This window comes from Heterocephalus glaber, unplaced genomic scaffold (assembly GCF_053883595.1).
Source record: "Heterocephalus glaber isolate CG9 unplaced genomic scaffold, H.glaber_assembly_v1.0 deba00001097, whole genome shotgun sequence".
NCBI classification, from domain to species: domain Eukaryota; kingdom Metazoa; phylum Chordata; class Mammalia; order Rodentia; family Bathyergidae; genus Heterocephalus; species Heterocephalus glaber.
Genome location: NW_028258191.1, coordinates 575,789 through 600,110, shown reverse-complemented (window position 1 = coordinate 600,110; position 24,322 = coordinate 575,789). Strand labels below are relative to the sequence as shown.

The window sequence follows — 24,322 nt, the reverse complement described above, 5'->3', positions numbered from 1 at the left end:
TTGCATTTTAAGATCAAACACTTGGAGACCCTCTCTTCTTCTTGCTATAATTTAATGACACTTCTAAATTCTAAAATTACTCATAAAAAGAGAAACTTTATTTCAGTTTTAAAAGGACAAAATAAGTGGATGCTTGGGTCCAAGGATAGGAATGGGGAGTGTCTGCAAATAGGTATAAAGTTTCTTTTAAGTGATGGAAATTTTCTAATATTCGAATGTAGTGTAAATTGTATTCTATAAATGTATTGAAAATCATTGAGTTGTACACTGAAAATGTGTAAATTTTAAGTTATATCTTAAAGCTGTTTTTAAAATTGTGTATATATATATATATATATATATATATATATATATACCCTAAAATTCTGAGGCAGCCAACAGATTTAATGTTCAAAAGCTTCAAACCTCTAATTAAGAAGTCAGATTAAGCGCTTGCATTTCCTGAATTTCCCCTGTGATGGTTTAAAACAATGTTAATCTCAAATCAAATCTGCAGTGGATGCATTACCCCCACTAATAAAGAAGGGAAATCGGGACCCAAAAGTTTAAAATAACTTGCTCCAAGTCCACAGCCAACCAAAATGCCACTGAGCAATCCCGTGCCAGCACCCACAGCTGCTCCCCAGCCTACCTCAGGCACCCTCTCTGTGAGTGATAAGCTCTCCCATTGCTTGAGCAGAAGTCACTTTCCTTCTCCCAGAAGATGGGAAACTGATTTTCAATGTTTCTGTCAGCATTTTTATTTTGTACTCAAGAAGATTCATGAAAAGTGTGAGGCTAGAATCTTTTTTTCAATACTGAACACAAACTGAAAGAGTCTGGGCCTTATGTTAATGAAAAAAGAAATACACGTTTCTTTTCTTTTGATATTCAGGATACATTCTTTGTCTTTTTTTTAAGATGGGGTCTTAATGTATTGCCTGGGCTGGTCTGGAACTCCAGAACTAAAGTGATTTTCCTGCCTTGGTCTCCTGAGTACCTGAGACTATAAGCACCTGCTACCAAGCCTGACTAGAGTGCATTCTTTTGTAATAAATGAATACACACATACACAGACAAATGTTGTAGGCATGTGTGTGTGTTTTCCCTGGAAACTCCAAGTTTACAACTGGTTTAGTCGGTGCCTTAGAAACTTTTAGAATGAGGCTTGTGTTGATGAGGGCTTAAGAACTTTTTTTTTTTTGGTACTGGGAATTGAACTCCAGACCTTGCACTTGCAAGGCAGGCGCCAGAACCACTGAGCTAAATCCCTGGCCCAGGGCTTAAGAACTTTTGGGGACTAGTCACTGTCATGCCTCTTGTACATGGGTTAACAATCCAGTTTTGAGTCACTTGACAAATTGAGTAGATTGCTCCTCGCCCATTTTATGGAATGATTTTTTGGAAAATTATGAACTAATAGACTTGCAGTTTCCAGCTTTGGCCAGTGCTAGTAATCTTTACATCTTCAGTTCTGTCCAGTTAGCACCTAGCATTGTTTCCTTGCTTCTTTTTCCTTGACGATTAAATGTTTAGCCAGCTCTCTGAGCGACACCCTCCTCCCCTCCCAGTCATACAGCCTGCTATACCGCCTGCCCTTCCTGGATCCTTCCATTAGTCTGGCCCAGGCAGTCTCTTGGCCTCTTGTGGCTAGCTTGTCCTTTCTTCTTTGCTTTTGTGAACAACTCAGATCCCTGTGTTTATCTTTTCCTTCCTGTCTCCTTGGACAGTGGTGGTGAACCCGTGGCACACATGCCATAGCTAGCTGTTTGTTATTGAAAGCTCTAAAAGGTTCACTATCACTGTCCTAGGATATGTCTATACTGTCAATGGGTTGAATAAAATTTTTAAATAATAAATAAATAAAAACAAGAAACCAAGTCAGTAACAAACCAGCAGAACATGTCTCTGAACCGAATTTGGGCTCTTGATGTTGGATTTCTTAAGTCTCTTTGGCTTTGACAGACAGCTACAGTAATTTTCATATAAAAATAAATGAAGATGGCATTTTAAAAATCCAGAATGAATGTTGTAATGATGTAACACTAATTATAAAAATGGGTATCACAGTGTTTTATTTTTCCCTTTACTAGTTAGAAAGAATCAAGTAAACAGAAACTTGTACATATTTGGCAGTAGTAGAACTTATTAAGTAATATTGTGATTCTTATAATCTTGCTCCTATTTCAAAATAAAGTTTAGGGCCAGGGATTTAGCTCAGCAATTCCACCACCTGTCCAGCAAGCGCAAGGGCCTGAGTTCGATCCCCGGTACCAAAAAAAACCCCCCAAAACAAAAAAAACAACCCTGAGGGAAGCTCCCCCACCACCATTCCACACTCCTATGGCAGAGAAAGGCAAAGAAGGTGAGCCAGTCCCAGCACCTGGAAGGAGGCTCTCCAACCACCATTCCATGTTCCTAGGGCAGAGAAAGTGAGCCAGTCCCAGCACCCAGAAGGAGGCTCCCCTGCTGCCATTCCACGCTCCTAGGACAGAGAAGGTGAGCCATTCCCAGAACCCAGGAGGAGGTGACACCACTGCCATGCCACTTTCCTAGGGCAGAGAAGGTGAGCCAGTCCAAGCACCCAGAGGGAGGCACTCCCGCCTCCATTCCATGCTCCTAGGGCAGAGAAAGGCAGAGAAGGTGAGCCAGTCCCAGCACCCAGAGGGAGGCTCCCCTGCCAGCATTCCATGCTCCTAGGGCAGGAAAAGTGAGCCAGTCCCAGTATCTGGAAGGAGGCTCCCCCACCGCCATTCCATGCTCCTAGGGCAGAGAAGGTGAGCTGCACAGGTGGCAGAAGCAACCCCCCGCCCCCGTGGAAATAAGACATGTAAACAAGCCTCAAAAACAAACTTCTAGATCACCTACAGCAACCCCAAAGGGAAACAAGATGGAACAATCTGATACTCAACCACCTGGACTCTCCGAACTGGCAACAAAAGAGAATCTGGGAAAAATGAAATCAGAAATAATTTCTCAGATAACAGCAAAGATTGTGCTCATAGTGCAAGACATGATTAATAAATCTAGAGAGAACACAGATGAAAAAATACAGGAGCTGAGGAACATGATGGAATCCCAACATAGGAAACAAATGGAATCCATAAAACAGACGCAAACAGATTTCCAGGAGATTAAAAACCCCATCGAAAGTCTGCGCAGCAGAATGAACCATTGTGAGGATAGAATTTCAGATAAAGAAGATAAGATTGCAACTAGTGAGCAGGAAAAGAAAAATTGCTTTAAAATTGTAAGGGAACACAAGAAATCATTCCAGCAGCTGCTAGATGATGCAAAGAAGAATAACATAAGACTGATTGGAGTCAATGAAGAAAGAGGAGAGAGTGCAGATGACATAAAAAAAACTGTTCATGGAAGTGATGTCAGAAAACTTCCCAAGCAGGAGAAAAGAATTTGACATACAGATAAGTGACGCATATAGTACTCCAGCTAGCCTTGATCAAAAAAAACTACACATAGGCATATAATAGTTAGGATTCCAGAAACCCAACAGAAGAACAAAATTCTACAAGCAGTGAGAGAAAAGAAACCAATCACATGCAAAGGAAAGCCCATCAGAATCACAGCAGAGTTCTCAATGCAAACCCTAAAGGCAAGAAGAGCTTGGAGTGATGTATTTCAAGCCCTAAAGGAAAACAGCCTCCAACCCAGATTGATGTACCCTGCAAAACTATCTTTCAAAATTGATGGAGAAATAAGATACTTTCATGATAAAGAGCACCTCAGGAACTTCATGAATACCAAACTGGCACTCCAAAAAATTTTAGACAATATCCTAGGAGGTGACAACGAGGATCACAACCCCAGGAAGCCCAGCAGAATGAATCCATTGGGTGTGACAAACTAAATGCAAAGGGGGAAAATCCAACAAAAAGAAAAAATCATGACAAGGCTTTTAAAACTTTTAACTTCATCTCCCTAATGAGTATATAATTCAATCTTGTTATTATACTGATTAGTATTTTTCTGATTCTAGAGTTGCACACCTTTCCTTGTGCTGTAGTGGCTATTTATCATCTTATGTCTACTTTTTAATTGGGTTGCCTATTAATGAGCTGTAAGAGTTCTTTATATATTCTGGTCATAGGTTAAATGCATTGTAAATATGGTCTGTTTAAGGACTACTTTTCATGTTAATGATGTCATTTAAAGTTCTAAATTTTGATGGAATCTCATTTATCAGTTTTTTTCTTTTATACATCATGTTTTTTGTATCCTAGGAAGTTCTTGCCTACCCTGAATTCATAAACATTTTCCCTTATAATTTCATCTTAAGGTTTTATATTTTTAGGCTTTCATATTTAGGTTCATAGATCCCTTCAAGTTATTTTCATGTATGAAAATAAAGGGTTGAGGTTGATATTTTTTATATGGATACCAGGTGTTCTAGTGCCATTTGCTGAAAACACTATCTTTTCCTCTGCTCTTGAATTAAGTTTATGTTCTATAAAATGCTAATGTTAAATAATCTTTCAAAACTCAGTGGACCATATATGTGTGGTTCTATTTCTAGATTCTCTGTTTTATTCCAATGATCTATATGTCTTTCCTTACACTAACACTGCCTTGATTACTGTAGCTTTAGAAGAAGTCTTAAAATTAGGTACTAAACGTCTTCCAACAGTTTTTTTTTTCTTTTTACTTTTCTAGGTCCTTTGTACTCCTACATAACTTTTAAATTTCAATATCCAATTCTTCATTTATAGCAAGTGTACATAGGCCTGAATTTTTATATATACCTTGTGTTTTCTAATCCTGCTAAATTCAAGTACAAGTTCTTGGGGCTCCTAGAGATTTCTTAGTATTTTCTCTGTAGATGATCATTTCATCTACATACAAAGATTTTGCTTCTGCCGTGCCAATCCTATCCTAATTGTGTCATTTTATTGCCAGACTATTTTGGTTTGGTCCTGAGTTTCAAAGTTTAATGAACAGATGAAGAGTAAGCATATCTGTCCTTGTTCCCCACCTTAAGGAGAAAGCATTGTATCTTCTCCATTTATATAAGGCCTTCTCGCTGGAAGTATGGAGTACATGTCTTTGATCTGTTGAGAAGGTTCTGTTCTATTTCTAGTCTCCTGATAGCTTTTACCATGAACAGCTGTGGAATTTAGTCCAATACTTTTTCTTCAACTAATGACAGGATCACATGGCTTTTTCCTTTCCTCTGTTAAAAGGATGACTTTTGGGGGTGGATCTTCCAATGCTGAACCAACACTGCCATCCCTATAACAAAACCACTTTGTACATACTGCCAGATCTGACTTCTAATAGTTTGTTTTGTTAAACAAATTTCTATCTATGTTCATACTTTTTTCTTCCATTATCTTTATCCAGTTTCAGGATTAGCACAATGTTGATTTCCTAAAATGAGGGGAGAAGTGTTCCTTTTTTTCTTTGCATTAAATGTTTGATATAATTTATCAGTTAAAATGTATATGAGCCTGTTGTTGTCATATAGGTTGGTTTTCAAGCTGGGAATATACTTTCTTTAATAGGTGCTATTCAAATTTTATATTTCCTCCAGAGTTAGTTTCATTAATTTGTCTTCCAAGGTACTTCTTAGAAGTTGTCAAATTTATTTCAAAACAGATTTTTAAAATATGCTTTCTATATCCTTTTAAATTCTGTAAAATCTGTGGTAATGTCTCCTAGGTCTTGATATTGTAATTTTTAAAATGTAAAATTGATATTGTGTAATAGGAAGTAAAGTTCTAAAGGAGCAGGGGAAGTGGGAAGTGTAGGGGAAAGGAAAGAAGGGAAAAGAAAAAATATGAGAAAGGGAAAAAAATGAAAACAAAATCTTTGCAAATAGGGAAGGGTGGGGGGTGAAGGGAGGGCAGGGGAAGGGGAAAAAAATAAGAACCAAGATACTCATGTAAAGGTACAAGATCCCAATGATGTATGTAAATGTATTTTATATCTAAAATGTACCAATAAATTTAATGGGGGAAGAAAAAAAAGTTCATTTGCAGGAGTTCCTGAGTCACTTCTTGTGTGCTCAGAGATGACTGAATGGCAGGATATGAAAGTTGTTAAGTAATTTACGGAAATTAGACATCATTTGGTGGCAAGAGTGAATTGTGTATTTTAGCTTGTGACTCACTGCTCCACTAGACAGCTTTCTTTTCCCTGCCTTCCTTTCTTCCAGTACTGGGAATTGAACCCAAGGCCTTCACACTGAGCTGCATCCCTACTCTATTTATCTTATTTTTTGAGACAAGGTCTTGCTAAATTGCCCGGGCTGGGCTCCAACTTGCAACCTTTCCAGAGTGCTGGGATTTTAGGCTCAGCCTGCTTTCTTGCTAGCTGTGGTCCCTAGCCTTCCCCAGCATGTGCTCCCTGAAACATGGCAAGTGGCTCCTTGCTGACATCAGTGTATTAATTGCTTTAGGGTCCAGATGTCCTCAGGATAACCAGTGCAGTGTGAGGGAAAGGACACCCACATATCACCCTTCAGCAAAGCACAGCAAAAGACAAATTTCAAACTCTGCGTAGATATTTTAGAAACATTGTTTCCTTTCCCTCAGGCTAGATTTTATGCAGGTGTACCTAAATTTGAACAAAAGATATGTTCTAATAGAACTCTCTGTTTTAAAGGATTTCAAGGTGGCTCTCTTTTTAAGCAATGAATGCATCTATAAAAGTCACCCTGCATTTACCCCTTTGTGTGTCCAATTTTTTTCCCCAATAGATTTGTTCAGAGGAATTTGATTGTAATTTGGTTAACAAATTCATTGTCTTTATAAAGGGCACTTTGAAAAGTTCTACATTAGATAGATGGATTTGGACACCTTGCAGTTATTAAATTTATATCATGTTTTCTATTTAGTAAAAAATTGGCAAAATCTCAAGATGGGCTATTGTACATGTATAAGTAAGTTGAAAAATGATTAGAATCTCTTAATTCATTTTTTTCAGTGCTGGGGACTTAATGATTCTGAAGCCTTGCATATTCTAGGCAAGTACTCTGCCACTGAGCTGCATCCCCACCTCTCTTAATTATTTTTTTAAGTCAGTGTAGAAATGTCAGGCCCAGGAAATAGAGATGAGAGGATTTACTGTGCACCTACTGTGTTTCAGATCCTGGAGTATTTTATTATCAAGTGCAACTCAGTGTAGGATTTGAACCTGCTGGTTCTAAGATGGAACTAACTGAATTCAAATCTCAGCTTCCCCACTGGGGCAAGAATTCAGTGTGAGAAAGCATCTAGGCCCATGCCAGTACAATAGTGAGCACTCGATAAATACTAGCTGCTCATTGTATCTTAGTCCATTTAATCCTGTGAAGTAGTTGGTGTTCCTGTTTTACAGAGGACGAGACTGTCTCAGAGTGACTGATTAACTTAAAGAAAGTTTTTGAATGTTGCAAAGGTAGAATTCAGAACCAAAGTTTGGTGGGCATTCTGATAAAACCTTTACCAGGAGTTTTTGTTTCAGGATTCCAGGATAATCAGTGCTGGGGTTTCCCCATCATGGGAAAGTTGATGATGAGAGAAAGTTGCCCAGCCTATAAAGGCAGCAGATTCACAATAAACATCTATAAGTTTAGACAAACTTCAAAAGGGCCAATTTCAGCTGTCAGCTGTTTTTTTTTTTAAGTTTTTTTTTGCACTAAATAGCAAATTCTCCACCATGTGGACAAATTTATGCTTCTAAAAAATGTCTTTACATGATTTATGAAACATGCCGATACACCATTTCTACCAATACCTCTGCTTTGTAAATGTCATCATCTATGCAAATATCAACTTCTAACACCAGCTTAAGGAAATTATAACGATGGTGTTCCTTTAGTAGCCAGAAGGGAGACCTCTAGGGTTGTGTTTTGGGAGGTTGGGGGAAAACTTTTTGACTAGAAGCTCTGGTTTTTCCTCTTCCTGTGGCCAAGTGATATTGGGCACTCCAAGTCTTTTGGCTTTCAGTCTGAATTTCAATGTTGCTCAAATAGCCCTTCTGGGTGTGGCTTAAATTTAGAGCACCTGTTTGCTCTCAAGGTGTTTTTTCTGCTCCCTGTCCATACTGACGTTATATGGGCTGCTGTAGGACAACGGTTGAAGTTTTAAGAGTGAAAGAGTTCGATAATGTTGGCCTTGAAACTAGAAAATCATTTTGCTAATGTAGGATACTGCTTTGCCGTGTTGCAGTAATAGACAAACCGATGATTTGTAACCTGTGATACAGGTAGGGTTTGACTCATGTAATAAGCTGAGTCTCTTTTTCCTTTAGACGTACAATATATACCAAAGAGAAAATGAATGAAAACTTTGTTTCACAAATGTGTTGGGCTTAATACAAAGATAGTACAAAATAAGAATTGGGCTGAATATCATATCATTTTCGTTCATTTTACTTCCTAACAATCTAGTCAAAATGTTTTCTTTCGTTACATTGCTACCTCCCAAATAACTCAGATGCTTAACTGTATTCTGCCATCTAAATTTACATCTGCAGTGAGGCACAGAATGTATGCATCAGATTCTATGCACATGAAAGGAACCTACCCCAGCATACTGTTATGGCTGTGACAAGTTAAGAAGCTACACATCACCTCACTTAAGCTATTTTGTGTTCTGTCTCCAGGGTTCAGCAGATTCCTACACAAGCAGGCCATCTGACTCTGATGTCTCTTTGGAAGAGGACCGGGAAGCAATTCGGCAGGAGAGAGAGCAGCAAGCAGCTATCCAGCTTGAGAGAGCAAAGGTGACTTTCTTCCCTTCCTTTGGTTCAACACTGGCATGTTCTCAGGTGCTGTCAGCTGCCCTTGCCCTTCCTCACATTTCTCTGGATTCTCATTTTCTGATCGTCCTGCTAAAGCTCCAGGTTGTGAGGCTCTCTGGTGCAGTCACCCTAAGAGAGGTTAGTAACATCCCCAAGAGAGAAGGCCATTCCCCCTTTTATTTTTGGTTAGATGGTGAATTACTGGTCATTTTCCAGCTCAGCAGTGTGGCAATGCCAAGCCATACCCATTATTGGCAAAGAGCTTCCAAATGTGTCCCCTTGTGCTCTTGCTTTTGGCCCCTTCTTGTCCCTTGTAGGCCACACATGCCCTGTTGTTCTCTGGAGCTCCCTATTGGTTTTTGTACTCTTCTCTCTCTAGGTTTTAATCTTCCACCTCAAGTTCAAAGTGAAGTTCACAATTTTATTTTCTTGTTTCTTTTTTTGAGATGGGGTGGGGGAAGAGAGCCCTGTTCATCTTATTTAACCCAGGCCCAAACCCTTCCTTTTCCTGGCAGGAGAAGATGTTCTCATGTTTTCAGATCTGAGTCTTTTAAAACAATATTCTAGCACCCCCACCCTTGTTTTTCTGCGTGACTCCTAGCACATCTTTCTTGTATTCCAAGGTGAGAAGGTGTCTGTTACCATTTAAAATAGATAGCTTTTATGCCCAGTGAACAAAGTAAACTGCCTCCACCTCTCTCCACCTCTCCCCAGTACTTCTGGAGGTAGTTCTTTGAGGTTTTGGAAAGCACCACAGGAGAGGAACAAGATGGTAGGAATGAATCATTTTCAGAGTCATCTCTGTGGATTTCTTGATATTGCCTACAAATGCAAAACCCAGTGGAGATTCCTCTTTGCAAAGTGATTTCCTTTCCTGTCTGGAGCTATCAGTCATCTCGGGCTCCATTCCAACACGAGGAAGCCCCTCCCTTTCCGCCTCCCTCCCTTCTTACCCTATGGCTGGCTCTGTCTCTAGTCCAAACCCGTAGCATTTGCTGTGAAGACGAACGTGAGCTACTGTGGCGCCCTAGATGAAGACGTGCCCGTTCCAAGCACGGCCATCTCCTTTGATGCCAAGGACTTTCTGCACATCAAAGAGGTAAATGTGGGACCTGCCGTATCTCTCTACCTGCCGAAAAGACAAAGCCTCCGGGTATCGGCTCTGAGCCAAACTCACCAGAAAGGAGACCTGAAGAGCTGCCAAAATGGTGCCTCTTAGAACTTTCTGGGCCTTCCCCAGCTGTTCATTCTCAGCAAGACTTTAAGCTTGAGATCACTGTCTACACTACCACACACTCATTACGATGCTGGTCATGGTCAACTTTTGAAATTCTAGGACGGGTTGAAGACAGTCCTGTGATTCTCTCACTTTTTTCCCCTGCAGCATCACAAATCAGATCCAGGGCTTTGCACATTCTAAGTAGACACTCTACTCCTGAGCTCTACTCCAGCTGATCTTTTTTTTTTAAATTGCAGCACTGGAGATTGAACCCAGGGCCTCTTGTATGCTAAGGTATATCCTCGGCCCTTCTGGCCCATCTTTTAACCACATTGCATTGCTACAGAGCCATAAATCTGTCAGTCCAACTTAGAGAAATATGTGTGGCATGGCTCCTACTCAGAAGGGACTGTAACAAGGGATGCTATAATTATGAATACTAGGCTATAGTCCTATAAACTGTGCCCTTGGGACCAACACCAGAGTATATGGTCATTAAAGGAAAATGTTAAAGCTAAGAAAAGGACAAAGAACTCTGGGAAACAGACCTTCAGGGCTTGGGCAATACAAGGACTTGTGGCTGCACATCTAGGCATATGGAATAGTGACATCAAAAGCATTCATTTACTCAGCAAAGGTACACTGACATTCTACTTTATGTTGGACATTTTGCTAGGCATTGGTGGATCAGACATGAGGATCAGACACAAGGATCACTGTCCCCATGGACAGGGAGTGCTGAGTTTAGTGGGAGAAACAGAGAAATATACATAGTTTCCACAACAGAGAATAAGTTCTATTATAGAAACACTGGGTGGGTAATGTGAGAGCCCAAAGAAAAAGAAGAGACTACCTGTTGATAGGAAGATGTTGATAAGAAGATCAGGGGACTAGAAAGCCCTACAGAAGTAGAGAAGTCTGAAGGAGTCCAGGTCAGGAGAAGGGGTAGCATTAGGCAGAAAGAATGCCCACGAGCATTCTTTTACCAGATGGACAGATGTGACTGGCTTCATATGTTAGAGTGATAATTGTAATGGGCAAGGGACCATTGCACAGGGCTGGCGTGACATGCCAAAGGCTGGACAGCTGCTGTAGCAGAGAGGAGAGGAGAGGAAGCAGCTTGAAGAGAGAGAGTTACAAGGCATATACACGGATTTGGAGATCTCGTATGGATGGGAATAGTGGGGAATGTGAGAGAATGGCTTGCTTGGAAGGCCAGAAGCCTCATATCAGGTACCAAAGCAGAGAAGGCAGGGGCGTAAGCAGATTTGTTACAGGAGTGGATGTATTTATGAATTTTGCTTTGGGTACCTGTATCTGGGGCATTGTGGAACTCCCCGTGAAGATGCTTGGAAGGCCCTTACCTACATTATATGGAGGCCAGAGGAGAAGAATTATAATGTGTTTTTTCTAAGTACTTTGAGTTGAAAGGAAGAAGGAGTTCCAGGCAGGGGAGGATATCATCAAGATAGAAGAAACATTTTGGTAATCTGATGTACACTTCTGCTTTCCAGGATGAGAAAGATTCTATTTTATGGGCTGAGTTGTTGAACTCAGTAAAATATTTTGAAAGGAAAAGGGAAAGCTCATCAAATGAGGGGCTGGAGGAGAGAGCATGTGGAGGGTGGGCACAGGACTTAGGCCAAGATGGCAGCGAAGTCTCACCTTCTTTGAACCTCCTTGTTCTGCATAGAATTTTCCAGTGGGGCTAGGGGTGTGCACTGAAGATGTTCCCACCAGGTGGTCTCCACTTGCTTTGTTAGGAGCGAGGGCTTAGACATAGGATCTTAAAGAAAGGACAGCACAAAGGAAGAACAATAAAGTGAAACCCGAGAGTGGGAGTAGCTGAAGAATGTAACCAACATAAACACACCACTTAGTGCCACTGAGTCCACCTGTCCTTACTCCCCAGTCCAAAGTGAGATAGTGAATAATGGAATTAGTTTTGAAAATTACTATTCTTGAAATTGCATTCAACAATGGACTGTGGAGATGGAAACCAAACCAAGGGGAACCGGGAGATAGTGGGCCCTGGGAAAGGCATTTGACATGTGCTTTCTGGGAGGATGACACTGACCAGGCAAGGCATGAAGTCTTCTTTCTAGGTGGGAGCTATTGAAGTCCTTGCACATGTTGACATTAACAGTGGACAGAGGAGAGAGATGGGCACAGCGGTAAAGTTTTTGAGCAGCAGGAAGGACAGGATCCCGGCCCTGAGTGGACCTTGAAAGAGGAATACGTATTCATGGTGACAGGAAAAAAGATGCATGTGAATACAGGTAGCTCAGAGCCATGGCAGAAGCATCACCTTCATGACTTCTCCTCTCTCGATGGTGCAAGGTGATGATAACCACAGTTACCTAGACCCTAGGGCGCTGTACCCTGAAACATGCCCTAGACATGGTTACCTTGATTCTGTCTCACAATTTGCATAAAAAAGACCAAGCCATATGAGTTGCTAAAATTTAGCATGCTACATGCATACTTGTTCACACAAACATTCCAGCCTTGCTCTATTTTATTGCTTCCTCATATTCTACCAAGATTGTTTTCTTAATTATATTTTTGGTACCGGGGATCGAACTCAGGTCCTTGGGCTTGTGTAGCAGGCGGTGAAACCACTGAGCTAAATCCCCAGCCCCTTTTTTCTAAATTATTATTGTAATTATACATATTTATGAAGCACAGTGTGATCATTTGATATGTTCATATAATATGCAATGATTAAATCAGGGTAGTTAACATTTCCACCACCTTAAATTTTTTAAAAACGATTTTGAGCCAGGTGTGGCACATGCCTGTAATCCCAGCACTCAGAGCCTGAGGTAGAGGATCCCCTCAAGTTCAAGGCCAGCCTGGGTCACATAGTGAGACCCTGTCTCAAAAGAAGTTTTTGGGCGGGGGATTTAGTTCAGTGGTTCTGCTGCCTGCCTCGCAAGCACAAGGTCCCAAGTTCGATCCCTGATACCCAAAAAAAAGGTTTTTGATTAACATATAATAATTATATTTATTGAGTGTGATGCCTCAGTCCATGTACACCGTATGAGTGTGTACTGATAACATTAGGGTAATTAGCGTTTTCCTCACCTTATCATTACTTTGAGTTTGGAGCCTTTGAGCTCCTGTCAGAATTCTGATTTGTCTCGTTGATTGCTTTTGGATTATTTGCTTGTTTATTGGGAACTTTGTCTTCAGTCTGGTAGTTTCGTATGTGGTATTGAATTGTTAATCCTGTGTAGATTGGAACCACTCATTGTCAGGTCTGGAAAGATCAGATAAAAATCTTAGAAAGAAAAAGTACTAATTATTTTAGGAAAATAAAAATAAAAATCACTGGAACACCACTAAGGTGACCTTTCCAGAAAGCTGGAACAAGCTCTCAGAACATCAGCAGTGCAAATGAACACATTTCTGAAATCGGGTTGTAGCCTTTTTTTCTCATCCATCACCTAGGCCATTTCTTATGCACCAGTCTAAGTATTTTGTCAGTAATGAAAACGCTTAAAGCCAAAGAAAAGTAACACTGATGCTTGTCCCATAAGCCAAATGATGACTGAATTAAGTTGTTGTATTTACATAGCAACTTTCTCCTAAGTAGCTCAAAGAACTTTCACTCAGATGAGTCAGAGTCTTAGTGTACTTTGGCTGTTTCTGAGAATTAAATTAAACCATTTTGAGAAATATATTAACAATTTTAGGAAACCCTTTAAGGTCACTTGGGTACCATTTAACAAATTAGTATTCCAGTAGACTAACTTAATTTTAGGAAATAACTAAAGCCCTGGGAAAACTATGACTCATGGTCTGTTTTATCCCCACTACAATAAAATTTAAATTCCAAACCTATGCACCAAAGCTTCTGAGGGAGTCTGCTTGCCTTTTCTTAATTACAAAATAAACAGGCCTGTTACTTTAGTCCTATTTCCTGCAATAAAAGAGGAGAAAAAGTAAGACCTAGATTGTTCAAGATTTCATATTAGGCCAACTAACATTTCTTCAATACAGTCTCATACTTTAAGTTCTACATGCCTTCTGTAGGAGCTGCAAGCATAATAAGGACCAAATCTTACCCTGTCATTTTCTTTCGGGTGTGAGGCTCTTACTCAGAATTGAGTAAGAGTTACTGAGTAACTCATAGTTACTCAGAATTTCATGCCATGATGATTCAATTAAATCATCCATTCTTCCTTCACAATGTGTCAGTATCACAGGCACACAAATCCTATTTTTCTCTGAGCTAAGCAAAATGTCCTATGTAGAGTCATTTCATTTGAGCTATAGATAGATAGATGGATATATAGATAGAGTTGTCTGGCAAAGATAATAAAGGAAATCTTTAGAACCAGCTCTGGAAGTTTTTAGGTCTGATACCTGTTTTCTAGAAATAAACCAGCTGAGCCTTTTTCAGAGGCAAATGGCTTGGACTAAATTGCTTTCTACCCAGGATTTAGCAAGCCAATAATTATAAATGTAGTTTTGTTGACCCATCACATAAGGCTATATTGACAGAGTCTACTCTCACATTGAGCCTTGTGGACTTTGTGTCCCAGGTTTATATGAAACATTATTGAAGTGGAAATGTTGGGATTCTTGTTGGCTTCAGGCCACTTGGAGATTATTCCAAAATTTCACATACAAGTTTTTAATATACTTGGGCTTTGTAAAAATAGACTGGTTTCTTTTTCTTCAAATAGTGAGATGGGCCATAATTTGCAAATCTGTATTTAAAAGAAAATAGACTACAGACAGTATTTTAGATTTGTTTTTCTTTTTGTTTTTTTGAGAGAGGGTCTTGTCATGTAGCTTAGGATGGCTTCGAACTTACAGTCCTCCTGCTTCAGCCTCGCAAGTGCTGGGATTACAGATGTGTGCCACTAAGCCTGCCAGCACTGTAATTTTTACCTGAAAACTTCTAACAAATAAGACTATTATTCAGTGTATTTAATCTGAGACATACCTATCTTGCTTTCCAAGTTCCATTTACACCGATTAATATTTTGCCTGACAAAAATCTATTCCTTAGGAGTTGACTAGGGCTTCTTTACAAGGACCAAAGGAATCTAAAGATTAGGACTTATATGTTGGAAAACTATAGTCCACAGGTCAGAGCTGGGCCAATACCTTTGTTATAAAGAAAAGTTGTATTGAAACATAACCATGTTCACTTGTTGATGGGTCTGTGGCTGCTGTCACCCTGGACAGAAGATTGAAGTAGTTGTGGCAGGGACCATATGGCCTGCAAAGCCTAAAATATTTGCTGTCAAGGCCTTTATAGAAAAAAGTCTGCAGAACCCTTCTTCACCACCCTATGAACCTCAAATATGTACTATAATGTTTAAGGCAGAATATAATATCAGTAGTATTTATATACAGTATAGGCTGTATGATGTAGTGGTATATCATGTAAATACTGTTTTGTTCTTCTGGTCCCCTGAGATTAATTACCAGCCTGTGTGGATAAGTGAATCAGTACTAATGGTAGTTTTCTTTCTGTACTTCAGAAATACAACAATGACTGGTGGATAGGAAGGCTTGTGAAAGAGGGCTGTGAGATTGGTTTCATCCCAAGTCCACTCAGATTGGAGAATATAAGGATTCAGCAGGAACAGAAAAGAGGACGTTTTCATGGAGGGTAAGGCCCCTTCCTTTTCGTAAGCTTTTGTTCAGTAGGAAAATTAGATGATGTTTTCAAGTTTGCCTATTTATTATGTCAAAAATGCATGCTTTTATTTTTTTATTTTATGAAAAAATAAAACAAAGTTTCATAACAAAATAAGAGAATAACAATAGTTAATACACTGGTATCATTATCTTCAAAGTAGTTACTCAGACACAAAAATAATTCTTGCAAAGAAATAAACAGATAATAGCACAAAACTTTTTTCAGTGAGTTAAGAGAAACTAGTATAAATAAAATGAATTGGATGAATCAGCATATATATTAAAATATTTTTGATACAGTGGAATAAATAATTTAGGGAATTAAAATGTGTACTTTTAACGTGGCTCCCTTTGGCTGGGCCGGGGAAGTTCCGAGGTCATTTACCCAGTAAGCCAGACCGGTCATTGTCCCGTTGGCAAGATGGTGAAGCCCAAGTACAAAGGACGGAGCACCATCAACCCCTCCAAGTCCAGCACCAACCCGGATCGAGTGCAGGGAGCAGGAGGACAAAACATGAAGGACCGGGCTACAGTCAGGCGCCTGAACATGTATAGGCAAAAGGAGCGCAGGAATAGTCGTGGGAAAGTGATTAAGCCTCTGTAGTATCAATCAATGGTGGCTTCTGGCACAGTGGCATGAGTAGAGCCAAATATTAAATGGTTTGGAAACACACGTGTGATTAAGCAGTCTTCATTACAGAAATTTCAAGAGGAAATGGATACAGTTCTGAAGGATCCGTATAAAGTTGTCATGAAGCAAAGCAAGTTACCAATGTCTCTTCTCCGTGACCAAATCCAGCCTCATAACTCCAAGGTGCACATTCTTGACACCGAAAGTTTTGAAACTATGTTTGATCCTAAGTCACAGAGAAAGCGGCCAAATTTATTTGCGAGTGATATGCAGTCACTGATGGAAAAAGCTGAGATATCCACTGAGAGCTATGACCAGGGCAAGGATCGCAATTTGGTAACCAAACACACTGGTGTGAGAAATGAAACCCAGGAAGAGATGTACAAGAAAGGACAGTCCAAAAGAATATGGGTGAGCTCTACAAGGTGATAGATTCATCAGATGTTGTAGTCCAAGTTCTTGATGCTAGAGATCCAATGGGTACCCGTTCCCCCCACACTGCGCCTTACTTGAAAAAGGAAAAACCCTGGAAGCATCTTATTTTTGTACTGAACAAATGCGACCTTGTTCCAACCTGGGCAACGAAACGATGGGATGCTGTCCTCTCCCAGGAGTATCCAACACTAGCTTTCCATGCAAGTCTTACTAACCCCTTTGGCAAAGGAGCATTCATTCAGCTTCTGCAGCAGTTTGGAAAGTTGCACACTGACAAGAAACAGATCAGCATTGGCTTCATCGGCTATCCAAATGTTGGCAAGAGCTCCGTGATCAACACATTGTGTTCCAAGAAAGTTTGCAATGTGGCCCGCATTGCAGGTGAAACAAACGTCTAGCAGTATATTACCGTGGTGCGTCAGATATTCCTCATTGACTGTCCAGGTGTGGTTTACCCCTCTGAGGACTCAGAGTCGGACATTGTGCTGAAAGGAGTTGTTCAAGTTGAAAAAATTAAGTCTCCTGAAGACCACATTGGTGCTGTCCTAGAACGAGCAAAACCAGAATATATCAGTAAGACATACAAGACTGATTCATGGGCAAATGCTGGGGACTTTCTTGAGAAGCTTGCTTTCCGCACTGGGAAATTATTAAAGGGTGGAGAGCCTGACTTAAAGACTGTGGGCAAGATGGTCCTTAACGACTGGCAGCGGGGCCGGACCCCTTTCTTTGTCAAACCACCCAATGCAGAGGCGCCTGCAAGCCCCCAGCTTCCCCCTTCCTCATCTTTGGAAGATGCTACTGAAAGAACCCAGAACAACTTGGAAGAGACTGCAGAGACCAAAGGTGAAGTTTCAGAATCTGTCATTGAGAGAGAAAAAGAAGAGGACCATCCCTGTGATGCTAACTCTGAAATGCAGCAGATCCTTGCACGGGTTCGACAGAACTTCAGCAAAATCAATGTCGTGCCCCAGTTTTCTGGGGATGACCTGGTTCCTGTGGAGGTGTCAGAAGGCGAGGAAGAGCTAGAGAGCTTTTCTGCTTCTGAGGAGGAGGAGGAGCAGGAGCAGGACCAGCCAGATGTCAAGGAAGAGGCTCATCAGGAGTCCCAAGAAGAGCAAGTGGGAAACGACACCAAGCAGTGATAAAAGCCCTGGATGAGAAGATTGCAAAATACCAGAAGGTTTTAAACAAAGCCAAGGGTAAAAAGTTTTCAGCAGTCAGGATATCCAAGGGGTTAAGTGGAAAGGGTTTGCAAAGTCTGAAGAACGAAAAGAAACACCTAAAGAAGAAGTAAATGAAACAGCGCATACTAAAAAGGGAAGGAAGCGGAAGGCACAAAGAGAAGAGGAACAGTCAAGTAAAACTCAAAGGATGCTTACATCTAAGGAACGAAGGCGAGCAGCACGGCAGCAGCAGCCCAAACAAGTTGGTGTACGCTACTGTGAAACACACAGTGTGAAAAATAGGAACCGGAACAAAAAGAAGACCAAAGACTCAGAAGGACAAAAACACACACAAAAAAAATTTAGACATAAGCAGTAACACCTAAAGAGTTGTTTATTAAATTATACCAAAATGTGCAATTACAAAAAAAAGTATACTTTTAAAGTAAAGGACACTTTTCTGTGTAGCGGCTGTTTCTGAGATGGACACAAAAGGGTTTTGGATTCCACTGTCTCCCATAGCTCGCTGATGCTCCACATCCCTGGAATCCACATGAACTCCACAGTGGAGTCTGCTTTCTGTGGTCTCAGCAAATCCTCCTCGGGGATCAGGCTTTCCTCTGAGAGTCATGCAGGGCACTGTTTCTCAGAACAGCCTGCCTGGCATTATGGATTTTCTTGGTGCGCTTGCAAAGGCTGTCTCAAGTGGGCACAGAATGAGATGGGGCATGGACAGTACTAGCAGCACTTTCTGCACCTGGTCTTCTCTTCCATCTCCTGTGTAACTTGGGTGAATTGGCGTCTGGTGAACTAATGAAGCAGCACGTGGACCTCAGAGAGCAGGTGGCTAAAGGTCCTAGGAATGCAAGCACAGCTCCAGAGAAGAGAAATCCGAGACACTCTAAGCCTGCAAATACTGTGCTGCAGGCTGGGCTGAGACATTGATTTGATATGTGTAGTAATTTCTTTGAAAGCCATGAGCTGGAATCTGTTCTTTCTTTTCTTTTTTTTTTTTTTTTTGGTACCAGGGATCGAACTTAGGACCGTGTGCTTGTGAGGCAGGCGCCAGAACCACTGAGCTAAATCCCCGGCTAGAATCTGTTCTTTCTCTTGACTTTCAACTTTCAGTTTATGTTGGACTCTATTTCAAAAACTCTTAGGATCCCTTTTGTCCTTGTCAGTAATAGAAGGTCATAGAATACAGTTAGCCCCACTTTTTGTTTTATTTTGTTTTTGGTGTTGAAGATCAAACCCAGGGCCTCATGCACGCGAACCATATACTCTACTACCAATTTGCACCTGCCACCTCCCTCTTTAATCATTCACCTATTTTAGGATATAACATGCTTAAGCTATTATTACCTATTAATTCTCTTTCTCATTCTTCGCTGCACATTTTGTCTTCCATTCTCTTCCTTAAACACTCTGGGAGCACATGGTTCTGTCTCAGGGCCTTTACGTTCACTGTTTCCTCAGACTGAAACCCGTTCCTTTGCATTTCCCGCAGATGACCCCCTCTTCTGGTTTGGACTTTTGTTAAATATCACCTTGCCCGTAACCCATTGTTTGCTAATGGCATTTAGAATTGTGCCCATTCCTCTTCCCTCTATTTTCTACCCCTTCCTGGACAGTTTTCTCTGTTACGTCTATTACTCTTGGAAGTATTATATGTTTACTTATTTTCTTATCACTTAATGTTTCCTACCAGAATGTGATTCATTAAGGAAAACAATTTTGTGTCCTGGCCCCACTACTGTATTCCTGGCTTCTAAAACAGGGATACATTATCTATTACACCTTTTAGTCCTTATTTACACTTTCAGTTTCTCACACTAGAGAAACTATTCGGTATTTACACATGTGTGTCCTATTTATTTCACTTAAGAGTATCACCTCAATGTGCATCCATTTAGCTATAAATGTCTCTAATTTCTCATTTTTTATGGCTGAGTAGTACTCCATAGTGAAATAGTAAGAAAAGGGGCAAAGGGGAAGGGGAAGTGGGAAGGCTAGGGGAGAGGAAAGAAGGGAATGGAATTAATATGAGAAAATGAAAACAAACCCTTTGTAAATAGGGAGGGATGGAGGGGGTTGAAGGGAGGGCAGGGGAATGGGGAAAAGATAAGAACCAAGAGAGATTATGTAAAGGTGCAAATCTCCAATGATGAATGTCATTATATTATATACCTAAAATGTACCAATAAAATTAATTTTTAAAAAATTTAGAAAAATAAAACAAGGATACAAAATCAATATTTTAAATAAAGATAATAGATAAATTATTGTCATTTTAAACTTTTATTGTTACTATTACTATTCAATAATATCATTATATATTTTAATTCTGTGGCAGGAGCAGCGATATTGCCAAGAACTCACAGACAGGATCTTATTTTATCATTATACCAACTCTGGGAGGTGCAGTTAGCATCTGTATCTATAGATAGGGAAACTAAGGCTCAGAGACTTACTATGATATGCCAAGGTCCTCCATCTAGGAAGTGGCAAGGCAGGGGGGAGAAATCACATTTCTCTGACTACAGAGAATGCTCTGAAGCGCTGGAAGGGAGGGACACTCGGGCAGTGGGAAGGGAAGCTGCCGAGGGACTTGGAGGGCTCCAGGGAAACTTCCAAAGCACACATGAGGACGCAGGCTGACCAACTTCCATATCAGGTCACAGATAACCTTACTTGTCACTAACTTCTTTCTCCCAGTTCTCAGTTCTGACCTCCTTATAATCATGCTTAGGAAGAAACTGTCCCTCTAGGTCTCTCTGCTTGCTTTGAGCTGTGTTTGACCTCTGGCTGGCACACTGGTGACTGATGTTGGTTAAGCAGGCAGGCAGTTCACAAGTACGTTCCTGCCGGGGATTCTTTTGCCTAATTTCTGCCTGGAGTAAGTGGAAGAGATACTTTTGCAAAGTGTTTTCAGGTCCCCATTATTTCTCCATTTTCTCTGAGAAATGAGGTTAAAGAAAACATTGAAACAGATTCTTGAAGTTCCTCTCTAGCAGGATTTGGTGTGTTTTGAATTATTTAGTAGAATGAAGGCCAAAGAAAGCCTTATACTTTAAGTTCTATTTTCAAAGAATCTGGAGAGTGACTCTTAAGCTCCTTTCTATATCCTAGGAAATCGAGTGGAAATTCTTCTTCAAGTCTTGGAGAAATGGTATCAGGGACATTTCGAGCAACCCCCACATCAGCAGGTGAGGAGTTAAGTTAGTCTTTTTAATGGACTATGTTCCTTTTAAAATATTGGAACACAAATGTGATCATTTTTAGTAATTTGGAAATCAGTTAAAGGCTTAATTTAAAGGTTTTTTATTTAATACTTCATTGTTCTTTTGCTTTCTATGGTAATTTGGGCTGAAGAGTACTTATGATATAAAAATTCAGATCCTTACACAATAACTTTGAAAAATTGTGTGAACCTCAGAGATAAGCAGCTGTCCACTGTGTAAACTGATTTGCAACAAGTTCATTACCCTACCCAAGAACCCAATAGACTAGGATGGTGAGGGCCAATAGAAAGAAAAGAGCTGTAGACTCTGAAGCCAATGCTGTGTTCAGTCTCCATGTGGAACTAGGACTGGGTTGGTACAACCTGAGCTACGAACACTGGGAAGGCTGAAGCAAAGAGCAAGCTAGGTCCTAGATGACCTCATTTGTCTATTTGAAGAGCAGACAGCTGAGGCCTAGAATTAATAATGGAAGGACAGTGGTGGGTCAGAAGGAAGTTTGTTGTGCCTTTGAAAATTATGGAGGTACCCAGAAATTTTTCTTCCATCACCTTCCTGATTCCTATAGACTAATTTCATTCTGGCTCAGAACTGTTGCTGTAGTAGGGTATCTGATATTAGCAGTTCAGAATGGCAGGTCTAAGGCTATATTCATGCATATCAAAACTGGATTGGCTCTCCAGCAGTTGTGAGCAAGTGGTTCTTGTTCGTAGGAATCCTTCCTGATCTCCAGGACGCTGAACCACACTACACATCTAGGTTTCCCCCAAACAGACAGGACCTGCTTGAATGGTGACAAAGCCACTTTCATCAGATATTGAGTGTGTTTTGCTTCATTCCCCTTTGCTGGACATCCAGGACAAGGCAGCTTTTCACTGTAAGAAACAGGAAAGAAAAAGAAGAAGTACTTATCAATTGATTTGAAGTTTGAAAGCAACATAGTAGAAAAAATGCTATTAGTAAGCTGTAAAACGGGTAAAAATGCCTAACGACCTACAAAATTATCTCATGGTGGGCTGGGGATGTAGCTCAGTGGTGCCATGTCTGTCTAGCAAGCACAAGGCCCTGAGTTCAATCCTTGGTACCAAAAAAAAAAATTATCTCATAGCTCACCAACATTGCATATACTGAAAAACTAGCGACTGTGAGGTGATAGTCATTTTTGCTCAAAGTGTTACTGTTTCATTCTATCACATTTTCTTTGTCTGGCTTGTCCTCAGCCACACTGTATGCTGTGTTTAGCACAGGAGCAGCCCATGGTTAATGGTCGGCTAAACATTTCCAGTGTTGTTATGAATGCCTATCTAGCATCCCCCTGCCCCCAGCTTGAAATCAGGATAGAAGATCATTTATACAGGACGGAAGTTACCTGTTTCTCATATTTCTTCAAAAGTGACATGTCCGGAATAAAGTAATAAAACAGTGCTCTACAGAGTGGGTGATAGGGAAGTGGTGAGGATAATTACAGAGACAAATGGGTGCATTCTTCCTTCTTTTAAACTCATGTACTATCATTTACAGAGATTACGTATTTTGATATGGCTCTCATTGTTGTCTTTTAGCAAAACAGAAGCAAAAAGTGGTAAGTTGTGTTTCCTTTTTAAACTTACTGTTAAGGTTCCTATACATACTTGCCCGCAAAACTCCATTTTGGTGACCTAAATGACTGCCAAGTAAGGGCTGAGCCTCCTCGGTGGGGACCCTTGGAATCATGTATTGTTCTGCTTGAGAATCATTAAGTGCTGTGGCTGTCAAGATATTGTGTTCAACCTCACCTTGTCGTGTATGTTGAATCATCTTTTTCAGACGGAGCACATTCCTCCTTATGATGTTGTGCCATCAATGCGTCCAGTGGTATTAGTGGGCCCGTCACTCAAAGGTTATGAGGTACAAACACCTTCTGTTACTCTTCTCTTGACCAAGAACCCAGGAGATGGTCCTTTGGGTGCTTGCTCCTCCAGGGTTTGTTTACGTATAGGAACTCGTGGAAGCCAAGACCCAGGAGTGAAGAGGGTAGTGCAGCGAGGGTTTTTGTGGCCCTTGCCCCTTCTTTCCTTTCTTGCACACTTCTCATCTTTTATGCATCACACTGTTTAGAAATATCTCCCTCGAAACATTTACAGTGCGAAATTCTGGTAAAAGATTTGCTTTGCATTAAATTCAAAGAACGGAACTTTATCTCAACCTTCCCTGTTATTAATAGAAACAGTAGAAGATGAACAGCACAAGGGAATAGATACATAGTCTTCCAGCAAACCTGAGCCCTCAAAGTACCAATCAGTCTCACCCTACTGGGTGCTCAAGACAGTGGCATATTTTGCCAAATGTTTTTGGTCATGTTTATTTTTTAAGGACATTTAGGGAAAACCCCACTAAAAGCATTAGCAAATCCTGGAGATTGACCACATAACAAGAAAAAGAGTAGAAACTTAAATGGATGCATTTCAGATGTTGCTATTTGGGCTTTATGCAAACATGGGTAAAAATAGTGGGGAGGTGACATTTAAATCTAAAGTTGGGCAACCTCCAGGGCACCATTCCCACTGAGGTAGGACAATGTCTGTCACAGAGTATGCACTTAGTACACACTGGTTAAATGAATTAATGAATCCCTTGAGACCGAGCTAAGAATCCCATCTCTGTGTTTTCCTCTGAGTTGGAAATATCAGAGTGAGGAGCAGGATAGTGAACAGGGAAAATTCTTACCAAGAAGCAGACTAGCAGAAGAGCTGAGCCCAGGGATGGCTTTGGGGCCTCTCACTGCTCCTCAGTAGCAGCAAGCACAGCTCAGGTATGTCGATGATGGCTAGCTCTTGTGTACAAGGCCACCCTATTGTCTTCTGGCAGCAGCTCCAGCCCCTAATGAGGGAAGAGGAAGAAGGACTTGTTGTGGCTCTGGTGAATTGCTGCTGGTTCATTCCTGAGCACTGTAGAGGAGAACCAAGGAGGGGGGACGGGAATCAGCAACTGCACTCAGTTATGCATGGAAAACATCTTCTAAGATGACCTCCCCATGGGAGACAGCTGGCTCCAATGATGAGGCCTCTGCTCAGTCTTAGTACCCCTCCCTCCCTTCCACTTCTCTCACTTTTGACTTCTCTCTCTCTGCATGTGTTTGCCTCATTCTTTTTTTCTTACCTCTGCAAAGGTAACAGACATGATGCAGAAAGCCCTCTTTGATTTCCTGAAGCACAGGTTTGATGGGAGGTGAGACATATAGATGTTTTTGTATATTTATTTTCCTTTAACC

The 24,322-nt window shown here is 40.7% G+C and overlaps 1 protein-coding gene and 1 pseudogene across 11 annotated transcripts in view; both read left to right on the top strand.

Annotated features, from left to right (window-relative positions):
- The window catches only part of Cacnb4 (calcium voltage-gated channel auxiliary subunit beta 4), a 305,695-nt gene that overhangs the window by 240,641 nt on the left and 40,732 nt on the right, over positions 1 to 24,322 (top strand). For 8 of the 11 annotated variants that reach the window (XM_004870023.4, XM_004870022.4, XM_087209998.1 and 5 more), the window contains 7 exons: positions 8,584 to 8,703; positions 9,698 to 9,820; positions 15,442 to 15,572; positions 20,963 to 21,039; positions 22,635 to 22,654; positions 22,879 to 22,959; positions 24,221 to 24,279. In XM_004870023.4, coding sequence (XP_004870080.1) covers positions 8,584 to 8,703; positions 9,698 to 9,820; positions 15,442 to 15,572; positions 20,963 to 21,039; positions 22,635 to 22,654; positions 22,879 to 22,959; positions 24,221 to 24,279 — 611 coding nt within the window. The remainder of the gene's footprint in view (positions 1 to 8,583; positions 8,704 to 9,697; positions 9,821 to 15,441; positions 15,573 to 20,962; positions 21,040 to 22,634; positions 22,655 to 22,878; positions 22,960 to 24,220; positions 24,280 to 24,322) is intronic. The other 3 variants (XM_021248409.2, XM_087209995.1, XM_087209996.1) reach the window with 2 other exon arrangements.
- Positions 15,895 to 18,354, top strand: LOC101723357 (nucleolar GTP-binding protein 2 pseudogene; annotated as a pseudogene).